General features: G+C 53.9%; 1 protein-coding gene across 1 annotated transcript; it reads left to right on the top strand.

Moving 5' to 3' along the window:
• The first annotated feature begins 478 nt into the window (after window positions 1–478).
• On the top strand, window positions 479–15629 carry LOC104062854 (ras-related protein Rab-11A-like). Its single transcript, XM_054050648.1, has 5 exons — window positions 479–616; window positions 4503–4698; window positions 4774–4967; window positions 5053–5133; window positions 5876–15629. Exons 1-5 carry the CDS (start codon window positions 577–579, stop codon window positions 6013–6015), a joined length of 651 nt encoding a protein of 216 aa, XP_053906623.1. The 5' UTR covers window positions 479–576; the 3' UTR covers window positions 6016–15629.
• Window positions 15630–19319: the final 3690 nt, after the last annotated feature.

Below are 19319 nucleotides of genomic sequence, written 5' to 3'. Positions count from 1 at the left end.
AACCAGTTATCCAAAACCTCTTGGAAACGGGAGAATTACTGCCGGATTCTTCATCTCTTTCCATATCTCTGTATCTTCCTCCTGTGCTGGGCACTTGCTTTCCCCTTGGATGGTGCAAGATCTGTCAGCCCGGCTCCCGTCTCAGGGGCGCGGAGGACTGTCCCCATCGGTCGGTGGCCCATGAGTTGTTGTTGGTGGCCTTTTCCTGCTGAAGGACAGGAGGACACGCCAATGCCGTGCACCTCAGCGCCCTGGTGAGAGCACGGTGGTGCTGAGCAGGGAGCAGAGCCCTGGGGGCTCTGCCACCACCAAGAACCACATCTCGGCCGTGTCCTGCCAGAGGGGTTTATCCCAATTGTCCCTACCCATGGGAGCAGCCACATACCTGCCCCCCCCCCCTTACCTGGCCAGGTGAGCACACCTGAGCGGTGATGGACAACCCTGAGCACCAATGGGGGTGGAGGAGGAAGGGCTGTGACCGCCAATGAGTGCACAGGGATCAGCCCCGGCCAGGGCTGGATAAGGCCCGGAAATCCCAGTTAACCCAGTGGGAGCGAGGCTGTGGTGCTGGGTGAGATGCGGGGCAAGGACGACGAGTACGATTACCTCTTCAAAGGTGGGTGCCCCGACCCGCCTCGCCCTGACCGCGGCTGCAATGAGCTGTGCTCGGTCTCAGCCCGCTGCTACCTCCGCGCGGAGCTCTTGGGAACGGAGCTGGAGCTCTGGTTTGTACTGGGATACAGCATGCAGCTCCCAGTGCTGGGGACCTGGGCTTGTTGGGGTGCTCCTCAGCGCTGGATATCGGTGGTGCTGTGGCCTCAGGGTGGAGGTCGAAACGCTGCCGCGGTCCAAGGGTTTGCATGAAGCTGGTCTGCGGCTAGTTTAGTGCTAATTAAAACAGCTCGTTAGTGCTGCGAGGGATACTGGAGCCCCCACATGGGTGCAGCATCCAGGAGTAGCCGTGCCCTTGCTTGGAAGAGGCTGGAGCGGTGGGGAAAGCTGCTCTGTGCGGCACTGTGACCCTCTGAGCAGGTTTGGGTGTTCCCCTCTGCGTAGTTGGGGGGAGAGGAGTGGTACTGTGCGCTGAGAGAGCGATTCCGAGAGAGAAAAGCTGTGCTGCTGACCTGGCTGCAGTTAAGGGAAAGCATCCAGGGCTCCAGAGTTGTCCTTCCCAGTGCTGGTCATGGTGTGACCTCTCTGGTGTGGAAGAGAGGATGGTGCTGAGTTGGTTTTCCCGGCGGCAGGAGCCCAGCATCCCTGAAGAGCATCCCCATCCCAACCACCTGCGCCGTTCCCTGCCGTTAGCGGCTCTGCCCTTGCACCGGTTGCTGTGCCGTGGTGGGAGCGGGCGCTGGGGGAAGCGAGGGGACAACTTGGCACCATCACAACCTCCCGAGCAATAAAACTAAGCGAGTGAGCTCAGCCGGCTCTGAGTCAGCCTCCCCGAAAGGCTCTAAGTAATTCCAGCCACCGACACAACGGAAGACCCCGGTTCCTCGCACACCTCCCTTGGCCCCTGGCCAGGAAAATCCTCCTCCTTTCTGGAGTTATTCTAGGACCTGGTGAGGGGGAAAGTCTGATGCAGATGGAGCTGGGTCGTGCCTTGGCTGCTGTGTCCTTTTCTTCTCGCCCAGAGTTGTGCTAACATTGTGGCTCTGAGGTGGCCCTTGTCCTCCTGTGCTTCCCACCCTTTCTCTGAGATCCTCCAGGAGTCACAGCCCCGAGAAGCTCAGCCCTGGGCTCTCCGTTGCCCCTCAAAATTAAGAGATCTTGGTTTTGAAGGCAAGGTCTGCTCATCCCTCCTGAAGTAGAAGCAAAGTCCAAGGGAGTCGCAGTGTTCAGGGACACGGAGTGAGGCTCTCTGGGTTAGACGGCTCTGCTGAGACCACCTTCTCCCCTGAGAAACGGGAGATGGTCACTGCTCGAAGCGGCGTGATCCTGATTTCCACCGAGATGGGAGCACCAGCTGCCTTCTCCTGTTGCAAAGCACCACGCAAATTCCAGCTGTGCTCGCGGCAAGAGCTGCTGGAGGGACCTAAGGGAGATGAGAAACAGCTCTGGGCATGGTTGCTCCTTGGACCTTTCCTCAGGGCTTCCGTGTGGAGCTCCAGGCTGTTTCCATCCCCACTGCTGGGGTGGGATGGGATGCACCAAGGATGTTTCTGCAGCGCTCACAGGATGTGTGTTCTCTGCACCAGCAGAGACGCCGAGGGCTGAGAGCCTCAAGCGCTGTTGTGCATGGAGTGGAGGACGCTGCTCCAGTCCCTCTTGCCCCCCAGGCTCAGGGGGAAGGGGCTGAGCGCGTTCCCCCTCTGCATTGAGCTGTTCCCGAAGCTGCTGGATCCCTGTCCCGTCCAACCCCCTCCCTGCGGCCCTGGAGTGGCGCAAAGCCCATAGGAGCACGAGGAGCGTGCTGTGGCCTTGGGGTCCGTGTGCCCACACGAGATGGCTCTGCCCCTTCCTTAGAGCAGCTTCCAGGACTGAAAGGGGCTCCAGGAAAGCTGGGGAGGGGCTCTGGATCAGGGAGGGCAGGGACAGGACCAGGGGGAATGGTTTTGAGCTGCAAGAGGGGAGATCGAGATGAGATCTTAGGGAGAAATGTTCTCCTGTGAGGGTGGGGAGGCCCTGGAACAGGTTCCCAGAGCAGTGGTGGCTGCCCCATCCCTGGAGGGGTTCCAGGCCAGGTTGGATGGTTCTTGGAGCCCCTGAGCCAGTGGGAGGTGTCCCTGCCCATGGCAGGGGGTGGGACTGGATGGGCTTTGAGGTCCCTTCCAACTCAACCCATTCCATAATTCCTCCATCCTCTTCCCTGCCTTCCCAAGGCTTTCCCCTACTAATACTGGTATGCAGTGGTGATGCAACCACAGTACACTCATGCCTCAGTTTCCCCTGCTGCCTCCTGGAAGCCTGGGTTCCTGCAGGCGTTGCCTGTGCTGCCCTCCTGTCCCTGGGCCATGGAAGTGCTCGGGGCTGCAGACAGGAGCACGGCACTGCCGGGATCGGGGACGCGGCAGTTGAGTCAAGGGAAGTGACAACTTCCCGTTGATTAAAGGCCAAGCCCAGATCAAAGCGTTGAGGCTCAGGAAGCCTTAACGAACCGAGCCTGCATTTTTCTATCCATTTGACCAGGGTGGCTCAGTCTCTCTTGGTCCTCCTGGTCCTCCACGTTGCCCACAGTGGCTTCCAGCGCTGCATGGAGGAGACACCCTTCCCTCCGTGCTGGCCACAGCGATTCCCAGCAAGGCTCCAGTGCCTTCCAGCTGCCCTCAGTGATTCCAGGGAACTGCTCCATGTGCCGTTGGGCCTTCTGGAGGGACACAATTTACTGAGTGCCCTGCAAGAAGGCTTTTGGCAAAGGGGTGACGGCGTTGTCGGAGGCTTTGCATCCCGGCCCGTGCAAAGGACCAGGATCCTATGAGCTGGAGCTGATGGGGAAGGAGTTATCGGGGCACGATCCTTGCAGGATGGTGGCTACTTGAGTGAGTGCAGATGTGCCACTGGTCACAATCCTGATCCTGGTGAGGAGAAGCATCTCCCAAGCTTGGTTCCACCAGGGTGGGTGAAGTGAAGCAGGTTGCGTTTGAGCGTACCTGGAGAAGGAGCAGAACCGGCAAGGGGAGCGGGAATTAGAAGCAAATCAAACCCCGTTGAGTCATAAACTCAACAAACTTGATAGGGGAGGTGCGTGATAAAGCCTCCCCAGAGCCTGTTGTGCCAGGTTTTACAGGAACCAGTCAGATTGGGACAGGCGGCAAACGCGTTCAGCTACCGCGCATCTGGGGACTTCCTGGCTCATGGGCTGGACCAGCAGTGGAGGAGGAGGAGGATGCTTCCTTTGAAACCACATCTTTAAGTCCTCTTGTGTGCCCTCAGGGTTGGAGCTTGGGCTGGAAATAGGGGCCTCACTTCTGCTTGGCCTCCCTGGTCTGGTCATCTCCACGCACGTCCTGGCTCTGGTTTTCTGCCTCTTTTGAGCACATGGTTGCACGCATCATAGAGTAATGGAATGGGTTGGGTTGGAAGGGACCTCAAAGCCCACCCAGTCCCATCCCTGCCATGGGCAGGGACACCTCCCACTGGCTCAGGGGCTCCAAACCCCATCCAACCTGGCCTGGAACCCCTCCAGGGATGGGGCAGCCACCACTACTCTGGGCAACCTGGGCCAGGGCCACCCCAGCATTGTAGGAGAACATTTCTTCCGAAGATCTCCTCTCAATCTAGATTCCTTCCTGCCCTCAGTGCTTGGAAGGAAACCCTCAGCCACTTCCGGGCAATGGCAGGAATCCTCTCAAGGCGTATTTTCTGGGATGAGCGAGGATGCTGGTCCTGCTCTTCAAGCTCAGCTCGGTCGTTGCAGCTTCTCCATGGATGAAACAGAGTTGAGGTCTGGGGTGGAGATGCACGGGGAGGTCCCTGATCCCTGCCAGGCTGGGGTGGTGGACACTGCAAGATGAAAATGCCTTTGCAGGGGAGGGGCTGACGCTGTGCTTGTGCCCCCCCAGTTGTGCTCATCGGGGACTCTGGGGTGGGGAAGAGCAACCTCCTCTCCCGCTTCACCCGCAATGAGTTCAACTTGGAGAGCAAGAGTACCATCGGGGTGGAGTTCGCTACGAGGAGCATTCAAGTGGACAACAAGACCGTGAAGGCTCAGATCTGGGACACAGCCGGGCAGGAGCGATACCGGGCCATCACCTCAGCGTGAGTTGCCCTACTCCCCACCCGTGTCCCTCAATGAGGACCCTGCGGTGACCCTGTCCTCTCGGTGTCCCCCAGATACTACCGGGGAGCAGTAGGAGCTCTGCTCGTCTACGACATCGCTAAATACCTAACCTATGAGAACGCCGAGCGCTGGCTGAAGGAGCTGCAGGATCACGCTGATGCCAACATCGTCATCATGCTGGTGGGCAACAAGAGTGACCTGCGGCACCTGCGGGCCGTGCCCACCGATGAGGCCAGGAGCTTTGCAGGTATCCCCCGACCCTGCCCCGTCCCATTCCACCCCAGGGCTGCTGCAGCTCACGGCAGTCGCCTGAGCTCACCCTGTCCTTGCAGAGAAGAACGGGCTGTCCTTCCTTGAGACATCTGCTCTGGATTCCACCAACGTGGAGACAGCTTTCCACAACATCCTCTCAGGTAAGGGCCAACCTGGAAAGTGGGCGGATGGAATGGAGATGGTTTTAGAATCTTAGAATCATGGAATGGTTTGGGCTGGAAGGGACCTCAAAGCCCCTCCAGTCCCACCCCTGCCATGGGCAGGGACACCTCCCCCAGGCTCAGGGGCTCCAAACCCCATCCAACCTGGCCTTGAACCACTCCAGGGATGGAGCAGCCACCACTGCTCTGGGCAACCTGGGCCAGGGCCTCCCCACCTTCACAGGAGAACATTTCTCCCCAAGATCTCATCTCAATCTCCCCTCTTTTGGCTCAAAACCATTCCCCCTTGTCCTCTCCCTGCACTCCCTGATCCAGAGCCCCTCCCCAGCGTTCCTGGAGCCCCTTTCAGCATTGGAAGCTGCTCTAAAGTCTCCTCAGAGCCTTCTCTTCTCCAGGCTCAACAATCCCAACTCTCTCAGCCTGTCCTCATACAGGAGATGCTCCATCCCTCGGATCATCTCCATGGCCTCCTCTGGACTCGCTCCAACAGCTCCATGTCCTCTAACAGGTTCATGTTTTGGACCCCGTGTCCTCCCAGGACCCCACTGGGGACGTGGCTGCACATTCTGGGGTGGGATCCTTCCCCCCTGACTGGGGAGCTGCAGGCAATTGCACCTCTTGAGCTGTGTCTTTGGCGAAGAGGAAGGTCTCCTACTGCAATACCTACTTGAAAAGTTTATTCTTCCCTTCTCTCTCTCTCTCTCTCTCTCTCTGCCGGCAGAGATCTACCGCATCGTGTCACAGAGGCAGATCAGTGGGCAGCCGGAGTCGGAGTTTGGTCCCACTACCACCATCGAGCCCATTCGGGTGCTGCCCACGCAGCAGGAGAGCAGGCAGGCACCGTGCTGCCAGAACATCTGAGCCCTTCGGGGTGTCCCCTGCGCCCCGATAACCCTCAGCCCGCGGTGGCATCGCCTTTCTCACCCTCTACCTCTGCTCGCTGCAGCCCCCGGGACGGGGCTGCTTCTGCACCGCTGCTCTTGCGTGCGCTCCATGGGTTTCTGTAGGACCTACACAAATTGGGGGGTGGGGTGGGAAAGCATCAGAGTCTCCCCTTTCTCTCGGCACGGTTCGGGGTGTGCCAGCCTCCCGTGTCCCTGCTTCCTCCAGCCCTGAAGGCGCAGTCACCGGGTGACTCGGGGTGGCACCGGCCAAGCCCAAACGCCGCGACTCCCTTGTTTGATGCCGTGTTTTTGCAGCACCCTTGGGTGCAGCCCTTCGCGATGGGGTGGGGGACACTGGTTGCACCCTTCTCTTGCCCAGTCGGTTGCACCCAACCCCTTGAAGGGTTGGGTGTGCCTGTGGGTGCTGCTGGGACACCCCAGTGTGGAGTGACTCCCTGTTTGTGCCTCCAAGGACCTTGTTTTCCACGCTCTGAGCACCCTGAGGTCTCCCTGTGGCACAGCTCCAGCAGAGGGGCCGGAGCAGGGACCTGGGGGGCCTTTGGGAGAGCCCCAGAGAGGGGACAATGGGGGGTCCTGGGGTTTTGGTGGGGTGAGGGCAGGGATGGGATGCTGAGGGTGGGCACCTGGTCATTCTCTCTGCCTCTCGGGGTGGGAGGGCAGCGCCGTGGGGACCCTGAGGCTGCTCTGGGGACCTGGATGACATGGGATGGAGCGGTTGCTGCACCCAAGGGTGACAGTAGCCCCATCCCACTGCCCCAGGAGGACCTCCCAGGGTGGGCACATCCCAGTTGCTGAGACACACTGGGCTGAGCCCAGTGCCTCAGTCCAGGGGTGATGGGCAGGTGTCGATGGAGGGGTGCAGGCGCCGTGGGGACCTGTCCCTTCCCATGAACCCCAGTGCCTGGAGCTCATTCCCCCATCACAGCACTGGGTTTGGGGGTGCTCTGGATCTCCATACCTCCCTCTGGTCACCCCATCACACTTGGCTGTGCCGGGGTCTTGCGATTTATCGATGAAAGAGGAATTTGGGCATAACCTCCAAATAAAGTCGCTGCTGGAGGCTGGTTTATCTGCTCCTCCTTCCTTGAGGCAGGAACTGCATCAGCTCCAGCCTCACCCCTCTGCCCGCTTGGATGTGGAACAGCATCCCCAAAGCACGAAGGGCGTGAGAAGGGAGGAGGAGGAGGAGGAGGGACAGGGAGGAAGGTGCGATAGTCGCCTGCGCAAAGGGGGCATCTCACAGGGAGGTGGGAGAGGAGAGACTGGAGTAAAGGCTCGGAGGGACAGGTTGGATCCTGCTGCCGTGGCACTGGAACAGCACGAGGGTGCAAAATTGGCCGTGCCACATGGGGACCAGCTCCAGCTGGACTCTTAGAATCATGGAATGGTTTGGGTTGGAAGGGACCTCAAAGCCCATCCAGTGCCACCCCTGCCACAGGCAGGGACACCTCCCACTGGCTCAGGGGCTCCAAAGCCCCATCCAACCTGGCCTGGAACCCCTCCAGGGATGGGGCAGCCACCACTGCTCTGGGCACCCTGGGCCAGGGCCTCCCCACCCTCACAGCAAAATATTTCTTCCTAAGATCTCATCTCAGTCTCCCCTTTTTCAGCTCAAAACCATTCATCCCTGGCCAACATCCCTGGAGGCTGTCCCTAGGCAAGTGACAGTCATTTTACCCCCAGCTGGGCTCAACCCTTTGCCCACACCAGCTGGGAGAGACCTGGGAATGCACAGTCCAGCTGGAATCGCCAAGCGCCAACCCCTCCCGCGGCACCATCTGCCCGTGCCCAAACCTGGTGCCAAGAGGTGACGCCAGCCCCACCACCAGGAAAGGTGGGTGCCAGGGGGAAGGATCCGGCTCCCGGCTCCGCAGAGGGACAGGGGTTGAGTCAAGAGTCCCTCAGGGCTTGCTGCCGTCAGCTGTGCCATCCAGCCAGGCGCTGGCACGTGCGGGATGATGGGTTCATTTTGAGACGCTTTCGGGCTCGGCAGCTCAGTTTTGATCCAGGTTTTCCAGCTTTTCATAAAATCATAGAATCACCAGGTTGGAAAAGACCTCTTGGATCATCGAGTCCAACCATTCCCATCTGACACTAAACCATGTTCCTGAGCACCTCGTCTACCCGTCTTTTAAACACCTCCAGGGATGGGGACTCCACCACCTCCCCGGGCAGCCTCTGCCAGGGTCTCATGACCCTTCCAGTGAAGAACTTCTTCCTGATGTCGAGTCTGACCCTCCCCTGGCGCAGTTTGAGGCCGTTCCCCCTTGTCCTATCACCTTGGGAGAAGAGCTCAGCTCCCTCCTCTCTACACTCTCCTTTCAGGCAGCTGTAGAGCAATAAGGTCTCCCCTCAGCCTCCTCTTCTCAGGGCTGAACACCCCCAGGTCCCTCAGCCGCTCCTCGTCAGACTCGTTCTCCAGCCCCTTCCCCAGCTTCGTTGCTCTTCTCTGGACACACTCCAGAGCCTCAACATCCTCCTTGGAGTGAATTGAACCCAGGATTCGAGGTGCGGCCTCACCAGTGCCGAGTCCAGGGGCAGAATCCCCTCCCTGGCCCTGCTGGCCACGCTGTTTCTGATCCAAGCCGAGATGCCATCGGCCTTCTTGGCCCCCTGGGCCACCGCTGGCTCATGGTCACTCAACCAACACCCCCAGGTCCTTCTTTTACATGGTTTCAGCTGGAATGAAGTAGTGGGAAGAGTAAAACCAGGCTCAGGTTTGCACCCAAGGCCCAGAACTGACACCAGGACCGGGTGGGAGAGAAGGCGGTAACCTTGCAAATTAAACTCCTTTGCACTAATTAACCCTTAATTTAGTGTTCCTAAAGGCAAGAAACTCAGCAGGAGCCCCGGGAGAGGTGGCAGAAGGAGGTTACGGCCTCACCACCCCATCCCAGCCGGGGTCCCGCGCCCAACCACCCTCTTACAGCGCAAAAAAGAGAGAAACCAAGAGCAGCCACCGAGTTTCTTAAGTAATAATACTTTAATAAAATTAAGTTCTTAATGTAATTTAGCACATTTAATACATTAACCCTTTCCCTTCTTTGTTTTCTACAAGTTGTGCAACATCATTATTTTAATTTTTTATTTTATTTTAACGTTTTTTTTACCTTCTCCCCTTATACTATATGCCTCAAAACTCAGACAACGAGCCTAACTCTACTTCTATTTTCGGTTATATCTCTCTCTCAGGCTTTTATTTCTTTTTTTTTGTTTTTTTTTTTGCGTAACGCCGGAGAGATGAAAAAATACCTGGGATGGAACATGTGATCGGTTTCCAATAGTAACAATCCCGACTACAGGTTTCCTATGACGTTAAAAGGAAAAAAAAACCGAGAGAAATATAAAAGCAAAAAAAAAAAATCAAAAGCAAACACAACATAAGAGGGAATGGATTTGAAATGGAAGGGCTACACAAGGCAGGGCGAACGCCGGGCACCGTTTGGCCGGCTGGCTCAGCGCGAGAGGTTGGTAGAACCGTGGAGGAGAACCGTGTGTGCCTGCACCCGGAGCCGGGGGAAAGCGGATACACACCAACTTGTACAGTGTTTTCTTTTTTGGAGCGAAGATGAGAGCGAGCGAAGGTGGTTATTGGTCAAGCAAAAGCCACGAAGGGCTGACAGAGCGCTGCGTTTGCCTTGGAAGCCGTCAAGATGATGATTCCCGCTGGCTTGGCTTTTGGTTGAGCTCACGGCTTCCAAATCCCACCGGAGATGCTTTGCCAGGGTCCCGACGGCACAGGGCTGCAGTCTGGATCTCTTTGATACCACGGCAGAGCCGCAGGAAAGCCTCCGCAGCCCCGAAGGCTCCCAACCGTGCAGCTGGACGCCCGGGGGCTGCTCTGGGCATCCCTGGGGACGTCCTTGGTTCGCCCGGCGCTGGGATCGGAGTCAGCTCCGCAGCACGAACAGCCTCTGCCGCAACCCCACCTCCAACAGATCCGGTTTGGGATCCCCCAGCGCTCATGCCCACAGCCTTTCATGCTCGTTCAACGCTGCTTTTAACCCAGGACAACAAGAAAACAGGTGTTTACCCCTGGTTTTGTACTTTTTTTTTTCTTTTCCCTTTTTTTTACAATTATTTTGAACAGAATTCATAAGAAAAAAGGGAAAAAAAAAGTGCTGATGGTTTCCCAAAGCAGCCAGCGACCGGGTTTCATCATCCCAGCTCCGGGGAGCCAAGAGAAGATCTCCGTGGCCACGCACGCTGCTCTGCTCGCCGCTCCGTTTCTCTGCAAGTTATCTCAAAAACATCATCGCAAGATCAGAAAACACACCCTGCCGTCAGCTGCCTGCGGCCACCGGTGGAGGGTGACTTCAGTTTTTTAATCCCTAGGAGGACACCAGTGGAAAAACTCCAGATTTTCCATCAGTGTCACTTTACTGGGGAAGGGGGTGACTTTCAATTTGCTCCATTAGCAGCCTCGAAGCGATGCTGGAGTGGATCCAGCAGCAACGCCGCAGCCTGCCAGGGCTAAACCAACTTCAGATTCCAGTAGAGTAACCCCATTGACACGGGTGAGCTCCACCAGGAGCTGCCCGACCTCCACCATCTCCAGCGTGGACAAAAGTGAAGCCCAGCGCTCGTGGCTGAATGTTCCACCAGGTCAACCGACGGCAGAATGAGCTTTGAGTTTCTACAGTATGTGAAAACCCACAAGACAATACAGATTGTTCCCTAATATCCTAGAAAGGTTTATTTTTTTGGAAGAACCAACCCATCCTGGCTCTGCTCCTGCCCGTGCTGACACCAAGGAAACCTTGGCAGAGGCAGGATGGGACTCCACTATCAGTATCCAAGTGACTATAAAGTGCATCCACTCTCCAGTCCAGGGCATCACTGTCCAATGTCAACCACTGACTCTTCTTCAAGTATCAAAAAAACCAAAGAAAAAAATAAATGAGGTAAAACAAAAATGAAAGAGCAAACAGCCGCCTTCGCCACCCCTGCAAAGGGAAGGACCAGGCGCTCGATTCCACCAAGCACGAACCCCCCTCCGAAAGCGCAGGAGACGTCGTGCCCTGCTTTTCCGAAAGCGGGAAGGCTCTCGGGGAGTGATCGCTGATTCACAGTGCTATAACGCAGAAACCGAATGAGAACTGTCTTCGTTTCCTGTCCTAACCTATTGCATGGCTTTGCTGAAGGAATGCTGGTAAAGCGACCGCCTCCACCCGCCCCGAAAGCAGATGAGCGAGGGGCGGCCGCTGTGTTTCTCAAAGGCTTTGGGATCCCTGTGGATGTTCCTGAAGTGCAGGACATCCCTGGGTTCGCTACGGCTGAGCCACGCCACGGAGGAGAGGAGCAACAGCTAAACCCAGAGGTAAAACCACCTTTCAAGAGTGTTTGCTTTGCAACGCTCTGTTTCTCTAAGAATAACGGAGTTGACGCGAAGGTCATTTCTTTTTGAGTTATAGAGTGTAAACGGTGATTTTGGTGCAGTGAAAAGCTTTGGAGAGATGTGCTGGCCTGGCTTTGGGATGTAAAGAGCAGGGTTTACGCCACTGACTGGGGGCATGGGATGTCTCCTGCCCCCAAAGCGGCTCTGCCCTCAGCAGAGAAGCTCTTCTCAGTGCGAACAGAGCTCAGTTCACTCCTTTCAGCATCACAAGGACTCAAGTCTACCTGTAGAACCCAACGCACAGCACGGTCTCCTCGTAGATAGACTCATAGAATAGTTTGGGTTGGAAGGGACCTTAAAGATCATCCAGTTCCAACCCCTCTGCCATGGGCAGGGACACCTCCCTCTGGCTCAGGCTGCCCAAGAGCCCATCCAACCTGGTCTTCAACACCTCCAGGGATGGGGCAGCCACAGCTTCCCTGGACAACCTGTTCCAGTGTCTCACCACTCTCATGGTAGTGAGATGAAAACCAGGCTCTTGGCACGGATGTCACCATCCCAAGAGCAGGATGGGACCGTGACACGAGGCAGACAACGCTGCGGGTTCAGGGATGCTCTGGTCCAGCACTGCCGTGGGAAGAACCTTCCAGCAGAGCCGGCTGCAAACACTGCACCCGCAGCACTCGAATCCAAGGATTTGAGGCTGAACAATTGCTCCAGCACGAAAAAAAACCACTCGCCGAGCTAAATCCAGCATCCCCAAAGACGCCGGTCGCTACACAAGAGTGCACATTGTCTCCCCGGTGCGATTCCTCACCAGGTTGAGAGAGAACCAACAAAATACCGAAACCGCAAAGGGAACGAACCAACCTGAAGGTCCTGGGTCTCCTGCCCGGCTCCGAGAGCAGAAAGCCGAACTTACGGACATGCCGGAGGAGCCCCACGCCCCAGCACCTCGCTGCCTTCCAGCTCTGTCACCTTAAAGAGGGGACTCGAGCCAATTGTCCTTTCTTATCCCACCCAGCTCTGGGCCCATCAGCCCATCCTGAGGACCTTCCAACACCTTTGGGGGGTGGAGTTCCAAAAGCAAAACCAACACGAGCAAAATAACGGCAACTTTGAACTTAACTCAGAAATTTCACCCTCCAAGCACGCGGCTGGAGGTCAGAATAAGGCAAAAATAACGGCCTAAAACCTAATTTTTTTTGTTCCGTGAGTAGCCAAATCTTTGTAGTTTTATTAAACAAAGCAACGTAAACCCCCAAATCTTTTAAAAAATACATATTATCAGATCCTTTTTCTTCCCACCCTCCCGCCTATAAAAATAACTTCAAGACTTTGACTGCAGAAGGTATCAGGCGCTGGGCTGTCGGTTCGTTAGGCTTTCGTTCGTTTTTCTTTGTTCGCTGCAGAAAAAATAGGACCCCCCCAAAAAAAAAAAAAAAAAAAAAAGATGGAATTTCTGGGGATGTTAAAAACTGATCCTGTTTCCAAGTTTATTTTACATTCCGCTCTGTCTGGGATCACTTGGCTCTACTATAGATTAAACAATATGGATAGCATCTACTATTTGAACTAGTTAATTTTATTTTTAATCTTTACTCTAGGATTATATGAAATAAATTTGAATGTTTATTATTATTATTATTAACTTTTTTTCTTAATACCCATCAACTTTTCTTTTTTTTCTTCTTCTCCTTTTTTGGTTAAAAACAAACAAACAAACAAACAAAAGTCTTCTTTTCAAATGCTTCTTTGAAAGGCAACAGAGCAGAAGCGCCTCCCGTCTTCCTGCTGCTTTGGGAAGGGGTGGAGGAACGGGACCCTCGGGCTCTCCAGCTCCAGGTTGCTCAGGACCAAGATCTTGTGGGATTCAGGGATCGGGTTGAGGCTAAGCACACGCTCAAGTGCTCTCCTGGATTAAAGCATGGGCTTTGCAAGCTCCTCCAGTTGGAAAGGGGACACTGCTCATTCCAGGTTGTCCCAAGCCAAGCCCACGCTGGCTCGTTGGGAGCGGAAAGGGCTTTATGGATCTAGGAGAGAGCAAAGCTGGCCAGGAGCTCTTGGATCCTGTCACATCCTTGGCTGCTTGGAGCACCAGGTACAAGCCCAAAGCTGCTGCAGCGGAGCGCCAAGCCTTCAGCTCCAAAAGGACAACGCTGAATGAGTCCCTCACAAGCCCTCAGCTTCAAAAAGGTGATGGTGAACCAGTCCCTCAGCTCCAAAAGGACAATGCTGAACCAGTCCCTCAGCTCCAAACGAATGATGGTCCACCAGTCCCTTCACAAGCCCTCAGCTCCAAAAGGACGATGGTCCACCAGTCCCTCACAAGCCCTCAGCTCCAAACAAATGATGGGAAGGTCAAACTTGGTCTGAATGCTGGGACAAAAGATTCCCATCCCCGCAGCCTGCTCAGCCACAGAAAGACACGGAGCCAACGCTGAAAGGCAGGCAACGGACGGCAACCACCCATGGTGTCCCCAGAGCAGCCCTGCCAGCACGTTCTCAGCTTGGGGAGGTCCGAGCTGGCAGCGGCTGCCGATCCCTCCTGGCAAGACCATAAATCCTCTCGCCTTCGACATGAAAGAGTTTTCTACAGGGCTCTCCGAAACCCTGCTGGGAACGGAATCAATGGCAAAGCTCCCTGGGATGAGACAGGGTTGAAGGGTTGGCAAGAAAAACGAGGGCTGGAGAGGCGAGGAACGCAAGCTCAACTTCTCAAGAGCGCCCAACCTCTTCCCAAGCTGCCCCAAAGCCCACGGTGAGAGCAAATCACGGGCAGTGGGAGCAACAGGAGCTCATGAGATGCTCGGAAGGTTCCCCATCCAGGTCCTCGAAGCCCTCAAAACCACCTCAGCACACCCAGACCCGGAGCCTTTCCAAAGGGATTGGCGAGACAGAGCAACCCCAAGACGGGGGGGTTGAGTCTTAGTGGTTTTCTCTTCTATTTCTCTGGGTTTTAATTACCTTATTCTATTTCTTTCTTTTATTTGTCTTAAATACATCCAACTGTGTTAATTCCTTATTTCTGGAAAGGGCTATCTGCACCATAACTATCACCTTTTACATACACACACGCACACACAAAAAAGGAAACATATATTAAAAACACTTTTTAAGCAATACTCTGGATACAAATGTATTTTTTAACCTACATATATTCTAAACCTTCTAAACTTTTAAGGATCACTTTATCATAAAATAAAATATCCTTTTTTCTTATAATAAATTACCTAATAAAAAGTATTTTTATTAGCCCAGTTCCTTGCTACATTTACATGTAATAAATGCATTTATTAAAATAGAATATTAAATTATAAAGAAATGTTCTAATTTTAAAATCTTAAGTCTTTTTTTCCCTCCTCTCTCTCTCTTTAAAAAACACCAGTAAATGCATCAAAATAAACCCTTCAAATAGCAAAGAAACAGGTTGGAGCGTTTGGATTTCAGAGGTTCACAATATTTAACAGTCTGAGCCTTTGTACGTATGGAGATTATTTCTTTTTTTTTTTTTTATAAGAAAGAAAGAAAAGAGAAAAAAAATAATAGATATCCCTCCAGCTGAAAAATATTTTTGGAAATGGGAGCTAGAACAAGATATTTTTATAGTATCTCCTCATTAAATATAAATCCAATTTTGGTTCTTCTTTTTTCTTTCGTTCTGTATTATAATACACACTATTCTCTATATAATTTATGTCGATGAGGATGACATCACAGCATGATATTACTTTCGCCCTCTGTTTCCCTTTGTTCTGGTTGGTCGCCCTCTCCCCAAGCATCGTCCCTTCTCCAGGAGTCCTCGTCCCACCACGGCAAACGCCGATCGGAGCCAGCGGGATGTGGGGAGAGGCGAAGGCATCGCCCCACAACTGCCCAACACCCCACAGCCACCTTCATCCCATCTCCACACAGCGCCGAGCCCGGGGAGATGGTGCTCCCAAAGCTCCGATGCCTTCATGGAGGTCCCATCCACAAGGCTGCAGGTTCGGCAAAGCACCTGCTCCTTGGGTTTGGAGTCAACAGCCATTTGGCAAAGCACATACGTAAATCCCAGCGCGGCGCTGAGCCGGGGCGTTGGGCACCAAGTCCATCCCATCCTTAAGGGTCTGAGCCTGCTTGGACCTGGAAGTCTCCTGCTAAGATCTCAGCACCTTCCAATGCAGCTACGCTTCGAGTCTCACCCAGAAGTTTGGGGACCTGCCCTCTGTCCCACCGCTCGCGCCCTTGGAAGCCGTGTCCAAGGATGAGTGCTGAGGGGAGACAGCCACCAGCACTCATCCAGGCATGGTCGGGTCCTCAACCAGATCCCCATCTTGGCTCCACCAACCCAAAAATGCTCAGAAACAACCTGCTCCCCTGCCTGGCCAGCAGCGCCGAGGGGAAACCTTCAGCGCCGAGGGGAAACCAGGAGCGCCGAGGGGAAACCAGGAGCGCCCAGGTCCCATCCTGCAAGCACGGACGCACGGCCACGACTCGATTTTGGTGGGCTGGTCTTTAAGCATGACCTTAAACCCTGGTGTGATTGTAGGATGGAGATCTCAAAGCTCCTGCAAGGATCTGGTTCGCCACCAAGTTAACGTTTGGTGTGATGGCAGGATGGGGACCCTGAGGCTCCCTGTAAGGATTTGGCTGCTCCTACACCGGAGGGACAATCAGGTCGTTGGGTGAGATCCACGCTGGGTCCCAGCACCTCGACGCAAGCAAGGTGTCCTACAGCCGTTTAGCATCCAACCAGGTTCTCCTGGGTGGGACGCTGAGGGCAGGAGAAGCCAGCAAGGATCCCTCTGCCGCTCATCGCACCCAAGGCATCCCGGTGGGAAGGAGGGAAGGGAAAACCCCCCCGAGAACCCTGCTGGGACCTCACTGCGGAGAAGGGCAGGGCGCGGGGAGGAGGAGGAGTCTGTCTTTAGTTAACGTTATTGCTGGTGAATTAGACCAACAAGCCATTTTTAGTCACCTATCAAGGAAGATACAAGTCAGAGCAAATAGTTAAGGTCATGGGCATTTTTCTCGTTTTTTGTTTTTATTTTTTTTTTTTTAATTTTTTATTTTGAAGATTTTTATATATATACATATATTTCAAAACAGAATTTTTAGAAAAAAAAAAAAATTAAAAAAAGGATGTAAATTTTGCTGTTTAAGCCCCGCAACCGGGCTCCCCACGGCTGCCAACGGGCAGGACCCCGGGATTGCCCCTCTCTGGGTGCTCCGAGGGGTTGGGGAGCGGTGGGGACCCTGCCCGAGCCCCCCCGTGCAGCCCCTTCTGGGGTCAGAGGTAGCTCGGGGGGCTTTTACGGCGCCTGGTTTTCTTTCTTCCAAAGTTGCTACATCAAAATATGGAATTGGGGGGGTGAGGGGGGTTAAATGGACAGAGGAAAAGGAGAAATCAAAATAAAACAGGGGCCGAAATACTTCTATTCATTTTAAACTAGAACTGCTACATCAAGCTTTCTTTTAATATATATGTATATGTATATATATATGTATATATATATATATATATATAAAGGTTATTGGAACTGAAGATTTTATTAAAGGCCAACTTGGAGACTTGAGGAGGAACCTCATCTGCAGAGAGGGGCAGAGCTGCTGCTGCCTGGACAGACAGACAGACAGACAGACAGCCCCTCTGGTTCCATCAGCAAGTGTGGACGTTCGTTTGGGTCATTATTCCTTTTCATTTTTTTTTTTTCATTTTAATCATTTTTTTTCCTTTATTTTTGTTTAAAAAGAAAGGTTTTTCCCTTTTTTTTTTCTTTTTTTTCATTTTTTCTTCTTTTCTCTACCATTTTTCAGCATGCAGGAGGCTTTTACATCGTTTGTTTGTTTTTTTCCGCTTGTTAAAGGTGAGGAGGAGCTGAAGGGAGCAGAGAGGAACCCCCCCTCTGCCCCACTCCCCCCTCCCCACTCCCTAGGGTCAGTGCTAGAACAAGTCCCTCCCCACCCCCAGGTCCCCGCCATGGGGGTCTCCTTCCCCCCCTCCCCATTCCCACCCAACCTCTTCACAACCTGTCATCAAAGAAAGACATCGATCAAAAAAAAACTTGCTTACGTTACCACGAACAGACTTCACTCAGCCAAGTACGACTCAACTAGTCACTCAACTAACAGATCGGCCCCCGGGGCTGGGGGGGAGGGGGGGGACTCGGCCAGGGAAGCATTTGCCGTTGAAGTTTTCCAGCTAAATCCCTCTCCGTTACCACCACGAACATCTCCAAACGCCCCTCGGAAGGGTGGTTGGATCCCTCCCGACCCCGTTTTGTCGCCCCAACCGCTTTCTCGACGTCAGCGAGAGGATTTTGCACAACTGAACGGTTCAAATCCAACCCTGGGGTAGGGGAGGGATGGGAATGTGATGGGACGGAGGTGGTGGGTGTGAGGGGAGAGGTCACTGTTTGGAGGACAGGAATCATAGACTCATGGAAAGGGTTGGGTTGGAAGAGACCTCAAAGCCAATCCAGTTCCAACCCCCTTCCACTGGAAGGAACACCTCCCACTGGCTCAGGGGCTCCGAGCCCCATCCAACCTGGCCTTCAACACCTCCAGGGATGGGGCAGCCACCACTTCTTGGGGCAACCTGGGCCTCCCCATCCTCACAGGAAAATCCCCCCTCTCCCTTCCCCTTCTTTTACTGGGACCAAACCGATGCCAGATGTTGGAAGGAGAACTTGGCCATTTCTAGAGAGGATGTGGCCAGGGCTCTGAAGCCTTCACTGGGGCTCCAAAACCTTTGCCAAGGCCAGGATTCCATGGAGGAATGGCTTTCACACCTCCAGGGACAGCACCAGGCTGCGGTGGCTTCGGGAGCTCGGCCGGAGCAAGGGCTGCCCAGCACCTCCAGCACCTCCAGTCCACCCCATGGCCCCCACACCGGCGGGTCCAAACCGCGACACCTTCCCCCGGGAAGCACTAACGTCCCGACTTCCTCCTGGTCCAAACGGCCGTGCACGCCCCAGGGCCGGGAGAACCAAGCAGCCGGAGGTTTCTTAAAGCTTTGAGGAGGAGATGAGCACAAATTTGACCCAACGGTGTCCCTCCAGCCCAGCTTTTTTCCTTATTTTCACTTTTTCAGAACATCAACATCCACTGCAGAGCCCAGGAACATCATCCACCCCTCCATCCACCTCTTGCCCCCAAGGAAGATTTTACCGTTGATGCCAAACAGTGGTGGGACATCATTTCTCACCCCTTCCACTCAATATTTGGAGATCGAAAAGTGGATTTTTTTATGGATGCAAAGCACCGGCGCAGCCTGTCCCGCCAGTGGGATGCTCAGCATCTCCTTTGCTGATCAAGGATGGTGCGAGCAAACCCCACCGAGGTGGAGACAACGAGCGGCACCGAACCGAGGGGATGTTCCTTAGGAACGCTATTACGATGAAAAGAAAGTCTCCTGTAACTGAAGGGATAAATCGAAATCTCAGGCGATATTTTTGTGTGTGTGTGTGTGGTTATTTTCTTTTTTTTTTTGCTGTAGAACCGTCTGTGCCAAGTTGTGAAACTTGTTGGTTCAGTTCTAAATTCAGGGTCCAAGAGCTGTGCGCAGAAGTTGAGGGGTTGGAAAAGGGGAGGCGGCGGCGGCGGTGGGAGAGAAAACTTATATATATATCATTTTTATATACACACATATATATATAGGTGCTTGATGAGTTAAGTGCCTATATATATATACACACATATATTTATAGACAGGTATACTTGATAGGTTAATCCAACACACATCGTTACCATCACAGCATTTTGGCATCCAGAGACCGGTTGAACAAACCTGATGATGTTAAGATGCTGCCTTCGCATCTCGCGTGCATTGGCACCGAAGCCACATCCGAAGACCATCCTCTCCCACTTCCCAACGGTTTCCAAAAGTCTCTGATTTTTAACAACCCCAGGAGTCTTGAAATGATTAAAGGATGTTCGAC

The sequence above is a fragment of the Cuculus canorus genome, chromosome 28, assembly GCF_017976375.1.
Source record: "Cuculus canorus isolate bCucCan1 chromosome 28, bCucCan1.pri, whole genome shotgun sequence".
NCBI lineage: Eukaryota > Metazoa > Chordata > Aves > Cuculiformes > Cuculidae > Cuculus > Cuculus canorus.
Note: the sequence above shows the minus strand (reverse complement) of the source record. Positions and strands in the feature narration are given on the sequence as shown.

Excerpts from the sequence above, each read along its gene's own strand:
- LOC104062854 (XM_054050648.1), top strand. The coding sequence starts at position 577 with ATGCGGGGCAAGGACGACGAGTACGATTACCTCTTCAAAG. Across the intron at positions 617-4,502 it reads GTACGATTACCTCTTCAAAG|TTGTGCTCATCGGGGACTCT; the intron begins GTGGGTGCCCCG and ends GTGCCCCCCCAG. Across the intron at positions 4,699-4,773 it reads TACCGGGCCATCACCTCAGC|ATACTACCGGGGAGCAGTAG; the intron begins GTGAGTTGCCCT and ends GGTGTCCCCCAG.